The 6,903-nt window shown below is 44.9% G+C and overlaps 2 protein-coding genes across 2 annotated transcripts; both read right to left on the reverse strand.

Annotated features, from left to right (window-relative positions):
* Nucleotides 1–595: 595 nt before the first annotated feature.
* On the reverse strand, nucleotides 596–2,739 carry LOC129836343 (uncharacterized protein K02A2.6-like). The gene has a single exon (XM_055902388.1). It carries the CDS (start codon nucleotides 2,455–2,457, stop codon nucleotides 1,543–1,545), a length of 915 nt encoding a protein of 304 aa, XP_055758363.1. The 5' UTR covers nucleotides 2,458–2,739; the 3' UTR covers nucleotides 596–1,542.
* Nucleotides 2,723–5,266, reverse strand: LOC129836342 (uncharacterized protein K02A2.6-like). Its single transcript, XM_055902387.1, has one exon. The coding sequence runs from the start codon at nucleotides 3,512–3,514 to the stop codon at nucleotides 2,723–2,725; it is 792 nt and encodes a 263-aa protein (XP_055758362.1). The 5' UTR covers nucleotides 3,515–5,266.
* Between the last annotated feature and the right edge of the window lie 1,637 nt (nucleotides 5,267–6,903).

A 6,903-nucleotide genomic window follows, 5' to 3' on the forward strand; every position in this document is an offset into this window, starting at 1 on the left:
CGTTTCAGGGTTGGGTTTTATTTGAACGGTACCACCCACCAGCTTGGCGTTGTTTATTAATGATAAACACCTGCAAAGTTTGCTAGTCACGACTGAGCTGAGCAATATAATAGATCATCTTTGGCTACACAAATATGGTGAATATATTAAGATAGTTGACTCAGGCTATTTACTAGGGATGCACGATATATCCGTGAACATATCGGAATCGGACAATATTAGCTAAAAATTCCAACATCGGTATCCGTTGTCTAATTTAACGTCGATGTGAAAAAACGATGTCAAAGCTGACGTGCATACCTATATAATGTGGGTACATGACATAATGACTCCACATAACATTTTGCACTACACCTGCAACACAGCATTCCTATTGTAACGGATGTGAAATGGCTAGCTAGTTAGCGGTGGTGCGCGCTAATAGCGTTTCAATCGGTTACGTCACTCACTTTGAGACCTTGAAGTAGTGGTTCCCCTTGCTCTGCAAAGGCCGCGGCTTTTGTGGAGCGATGGGTAACGATGCTTTGTGGTGTAATATTTATGTTGTGGAGAAATGACCAGGCAGGAGACGGGAGTACAGTTAGTTTTCGTTTAGTCGTGCTCTACAGTTCCCGGGCACACTAGTGTGCATGTGCATTTCCTATTAGGTGTAGTAACGTAACACTGCCGTAATACATCACTGCTTAGTAACAGCATAGTAACTAATATAAACAGATGTAGATCCCAGATACTACACTCCTCCCCCATAGTGTTTAACTCCCAGAGAACAAGGTAAATATATTAGGGAACTACTAATGCAATACCTGAACAATGCATTCTTAAACATTTTTCAACTACTGGGTTGAAGCAGACTTTTCAGAGCCCAGCACAAATCCAGGGGATTATTCTGCCCCGAAGATGGAGTTTGTGTCCTAATAACTAACCCAGGTAATGTCCCTTTTCTTTCCTTTTATCTAGGACATATTAAAGTGTTTGTTTGTTTTACTGTCTGTTACCTTAAACAGCTCAACTCACAGGTCAAGCTTTTGAGGTGCCCTTCGCTGTCGAATAAGATATCTCCGCTCCTCCTGGGCTTCCGGTAGTGGGCCAGGTTCGGGTGGAAGGTGAGGCTCTGTCTCTCCCGTATGTCCACAGTCAGGAGAATAGTCCTGGGGGTCGTTATTGTTCTTGTTCTCTCGGCGTGTCTCTGCTGGGGCGTTGGACCGTAGCAGATGATCCACATGAACGTTGACCTGGCGATGACCAATTTGGACTTGGTAAGTCAAAGGTCCTTTGCGTTGCAAGATCACACCTGAGTTCCACAGGCGCTTGGGGTGTCTGAAATCACGTACCATCACCCTCTCTGAATTCTCGGACAGTCTTTGAGTGTCTGTCATGAGCTTTCTTCTGCTGTAGCTGGTGCTTTGCCACAGTGCTTGACAAGTCTGGTTTCAACAATGTCAGGCGGGTACGTGGTTGGCGTCTCAGAAACAGTTCAGCTGGTGTACATTCCGTTACTGTGTGTGGTGTGTTGCGGTAAGTAAACGGGAACCGGGGAAGCCTTTATTGGGTGGGCACAGACTGTACCTCGAGTCTAGTCCAGGCCTTCTTAAAGGTTTGCACGGCTCTCTCCGCTGCTCCGTTTGATGCCGGATGATAAGGTGGTGACAGGATGTGCATTACTCCATTGTTCTTGAGAAACATTTCAAAATCGTTTGACGTGAAATGAGGGCCATTGTCCGATACGATCTCCTTGACTAGTCCAAAGGATGCGAAAAGGTGTCTGAGAAGATTGATGGTCTTCTCAGCTGTGGTCAGTTGAGTAGGGAACACTTCCATCGACTTGGAATGGACATCGACGACAACAAGGAAATGTTGCTTGTCAATCTCGGCGTAATCCACATGGATGTGTTCCCAAGGTGTCGCAGCCCAGGACCATGGATGAAGAGGTGCAGCAGCAGGCTTGTTGCGAACAGCTTCACAATGTGAGCAGTGGCCTAAATGCTGTTGAATGTCCTGATCCAGTCCAGGCCACCACAGATAACTGCGAGCGAGTGCTTTCATTCGAGTGATCCCTGGATGTCCCTCATGCAGGTCAGATAGCAGTCTCCTCTGGAATTTGTGAGGTACCACCACCCTTGATCCCCACAGAACACATCCTTGATCAGTGAACAACTGGTCTTTCTTGTCGATGAATGGACGAAGGTTATTGTCATTTACGAAGGTTGGCCAACCTCCTAATGTTAAGTCCAAGACTTTGGAAAGCACTGGATCTTTCCTTGTTTCCTCTGCTATGTCTGAAGCAGATATGGGCAGTTTGTCAATGAGAGAGATCTGGAAGACTGCTCTATCATCTTCACTGTCGGAGTCACTATTGCATGTTAGTCTTGATAGTGCATCTGCATTTGCGTGATCCATGGATCGTCTATACTCAATCTCGTAGTCGTAGGCTAACAATATCAGAGTCCAACGTTGCATTCGAAGTGCAGCAAGGGTTGGTATAGCTGATTTTGGTCCAAGGATGGCCAACAGAGGCTTGTGATCTGTCAGCAGTTGGAACTTCCTTCCGTACAGGTATTTGTGAAACTTCTTCACTCCGAATATTATGCTCAGGGTTTCCTTCTCAATTTGAGCATAATTTTTCTCACTTGGTGACAGAGTCCGTGATGCAAATGCAATAGGGTGTTCTTCACCTGACGATAGAACATGTGAGATGACGGCTCCTACTCCGTATGGAGATGCATCACACGCGAGTCTCAGCTTCATCTCTGTGTTGTAGTGGGCAAGCCACTTGCTCTTTAGCAGATGCTGTTTGCAAGTCTTGAATGCTTCTTCGCATTGTGGGGACCAATTCCACTTTGTATCGGCCTGCAGCAGTTGGTGAAGCGGATGCAACAATGTGGACAAGTTTGCCACAAACTTTCCGTAATAGTTCAGGAGCAAGGTGCTCTCCAATGGTTGGTGCTGACACGAGGATGTCGTCCATGAAGCACACAACGTTGTCAATACCGTCCAAGATCTGATCCATTGTGTGTTGGAATATCGCTGGAGCTGTCGAGATTCCATAGGCCAAGCGATTGAATCTGAATAGCCCCTTGTGTGTATTGATGGTCAGATACTGTTCTGACTCCGGATCCAGCTTCAGTTGCTGATAAGCGAATGCCAGGTCCAGCTTACTGAAAACCTTCCCACCAGCTAGAGTGGCAAACAGATCTTCAGCGTTTGGTAGTGGATATTCCTCTGGTAGTGTGCAGCGATTTACTGTGACCTTGTAGTCACCGCACATTCTGACGGTCTTGTCTTTCTTTGGGACTACAACAATCGGAGCGGCCCAGTCACTCCTCGCTACTTTCGTGATTATGTTATTCTTCTGTAGGCGGTCCAGTTCCTTCTCTACTGCTTCCTTAAGAGCATAGGGAACTGGACGTGGTTTGTGAAAGATAGGCTTGGTTCCTTCTTGCACTCTGACTTTTGTTGTGAAGTCTTGTATTTCGCCGTAGCCATCTTTGAAAAGTTCTTTGTGCTTCTCCAGCATGTTAGTGAGTGTAGCCTGACTCACTGGTTTGTCCTTTCTCAGACTGAAGATTTCTCCCCAGTTCAACTTGATCTTTTGTAGCCAGTTTCTGCCTAGCAAGGCTGATTTTTCTCCTTTAACAATGACAAGCGGTAGCGTCCACTCCTTCCCCTCATACCGGACGGACTGGTACCTGGATCTGCCCTACACAGGAATAGTGTCACCAGTGTATGAAGAAAGGCGGATGGACGCTGGCTGAAGAGGGCACTCTTTCAGTTTTTCTTTGTAGAGTCTCTCTGGAACCAGAGATACAGACGCTCCGGTGTCCAGCTGCATTTTTACTGGTTTTCCCGCTAACTCCATGTTGAGATAGATTCCATCTTTTTGTTGTTGAGCTGTGTACACTGTGGACAGTTCCAATACTGTTTCAGTTGTACCTTCCTCTTCTTGTGCTGCGTCTGACACTTTGTGCGCTCTTGCTGTGCGTTTTGAGGCTTTACACACTTTCTGTAAATGTCCAACCTTTCCACAATTGTGGCACTTTACATTTTGGAATTGACATTCACTGTGCTGATGATTATCTCCCCCACATCTGTAGCAACTTGGCTTAGACTTTTGAGATGTGGGCTGCTTTTTTCTTGTGTAACCTTGAGGACGGGACTTTGAAAAGTGTGACTTTTGTGAGCCTTTTTCACCACGTGCATCACTGACCTTGTGAACACCTTTCTGACGTTCTGCATATCCCGATAGCTCAATAGTATTCCTGTGGGCAAGCTCGAGTCCAAGTGCGATATCACAGGCTTTCCGAAAGGTCAGGTCCTTCTCTGACAGAAGCCTTCTGTGATATGCTTCACCTGTGAGACCACATACAAACTTGTCTCGAAGAGCATCATCAAGAAATTGTGCAAACTCACATGTACTTGCCAGCCTTTTCAAAGCAAGGATGTAGTCAGCCACGGTTTCCCCTTGACTCTGGTGACGTTGGTAAAATCTGAAACGTTCTGCAATGAGAATTGGCTTAGGCTTGAAATGCCTTGAAAGAGTTTCAGTCAGTTCTGCATAGTTCAACTCCACTGCTTTTATTGGTTCAATGAGACCTTTCAGCAATCCATACTCAGTTGGACCCAAAACATTGAGAAATACGTCTGCTTTCTTTTCATCTTTGATTTCATTTGCAGCCAGTCAACACTCAAAACGCTCCAAATAGGAATCAAATCCTCTTTTGTAGCCTCAAACTCTGGTACTCGACCAAACTCTGGTACTCGACCAATGGTTGCCATTTTCCTTATTCCAGTTTTCTTATTCCTTGTATTCCTTAATTTTCATCTAATTCTTCACTTCGGAATTTTCTGTAATTACTTAATTCACTGCACTCATTTGTAATAATGTACACACCGTGTTACGTTCCTTCTTCCTTTTTAAATTTTTTCTTGACAATATTTCTCCACCGAGATCGCCTAATTTCAATGGGTTCAATGACAGTCTTTTTTATTTAACCACCAGAGGGCAGTGTTGCTATTCTGGACTCCAATAGTCTTGCTACTTGGCAGCTCCTGAACACTGTACCTGCTAGCAGTGCTTAGCCTTTTTTTACTGGCGAAAGAAAATAAAAAATAACTGACGAATTACATAATTATTTTGAGTTTCATTACTCACGCAACATTCTTCCCTTCAAGCAATGTCCGTTAAAGAAGTTTGATCACCTCGTCGCCACTGTAATATTTGTGTTGTGGAGAAATGACCAGGCAGGAGACGGGAGTACAGTTAGTTTTCGTTTAGTCGTGCTCTACAGTTCCTGGGCACACTAGTGCGCATGTGCATTTCCTATTAGGTGTAGTAACGTAACACTGTCGTAATACATCACCGCTTAGTAACAGAATAGTAACTAATATAAACAGATGTAGATCCCAGATACTACACGTGGGTGACTGTTGTTGATGTGTGCAGAGGGTCCCTGGTTCGCGCCCGTGTCAGGGCGAGGGGACGGTCTAAAGTTATACTGTTACACTAACCTAGCCCACAATGTCTGCTGTGTGGATCGAGCAGTCAACAAGTCGAGCAGTCATTTGAAAGAGTAAGAACATTTCAGCGAGACAACTCGAAGCCAAAATCCACTAACGCCAAGATAATAGAATTAATTGACAATCAACCTTTCTCTGTTGTAGGTGATGTTGGCTTTCGCAACAATCGCTTCCATAACATTTGTTTTAGGCTGCCAGCATTAAAGAAACATGTACAATAATACCATTACAAAAATGCACTGCCATTAAACTGCAATAAAACTGCAGTACAATGAAATGCTTTTTCAATTAATGATAACTGTTAGCTTGCTGTGTGTGCTTCTAATTGTAATATTTTATGTGTTAGCTAATCGCACTGCTTATTGTGCTGCACATTTTATTCTGTTCAACTGAATGCTGTTTTGGACGTTCTATTGTGACTGACCACATTTTTTTTTTGATATTTCAATGTCATACTACAATCCACCAGGATTTACAAAACCCTATTTTTAGGTCATTTATTTCCATAAATAATTAGTCAACATTTATTGCACCAATTATGTCTCAGATTCGATTTTCTTGGAAAGCTATTAGTGCTATTATATGATACAATATCAGTACTTGTTGCATTTACAACTTGTTTAAGATGTATCATTGTAATAATGGAGCTATGAATTTGGAAGCAGGTGAAACATTTAATAAACCAAAACTTGGAATGAGACAATTCCATGTGGCTACACAAGAATAATACCAACGGGTGAGTGAACATAAGAGAGTGACATATAAAGGGTAGGAAATCCTCCTCCATGCACCGGAACCACTCATCTACCGCCTTAGCCGTGGTCTGGTCCCGTGCTCCACGGGGCCAGTGCCGGCTGGAAACCCAAAACACATTCAAAGGGGGTCAACCCAGTGGAGGAGTGACGTAGGGAGTTCTGGGCGTACTCTGCCCAGGGAAGGAATCGTGCCCACTCACCATGCCGGTCCTGATATCGACTTCTCAGGAACCTCCCCAGCTCCTGGTTCATCCTCTCCACCTGCCCGATGGACTGAGGCCGATATCCGGAAGTGAGGCTGACCGTGACCCCGAGCTTCTCCATGAAGGCCCTCCATACTCGTAATGTGAATTGGGGGCTACGGTCAGAGACGATGTCCTCCGGAAGGCCATAATGCCGGATGACATGCTGGAAGACTGCCTCAGCGACCTGGACAGCAAATGATGAGACCAGGAAGAGAGATTAAGCGACATGACTTGGAAAATCTATCCACTACCACCAGAATGGTGGTGAAACCATCAGAGGGGAGGAAGATCGGTTACAAAGTCAATGGATAGATGTGACCAAGGTTGCTGAGGCACGGGAAGCGGCAGGAGCTTACCTGCTGGAGCATTCTCGGGGGACTTGGTTTGAA

The sequence above is a fragment of the Salvelinus fontinalis genome, chromosome 37 (genome assembly GCF_029448725.1).
Source record: "Salvelinus fontinalis isolate EN_2023a chromosome 37, ASM2944872v1, whole genome shotgun sequence".
In the NCBI taxonomy this organism is placed as follows: domain Eukaryota; kingdom Metazoa; phylum Chordata; class Actinopteri; order Salmoniformes; family Salmonidae; genus Salvelinus; species Salvelinus fontinalis.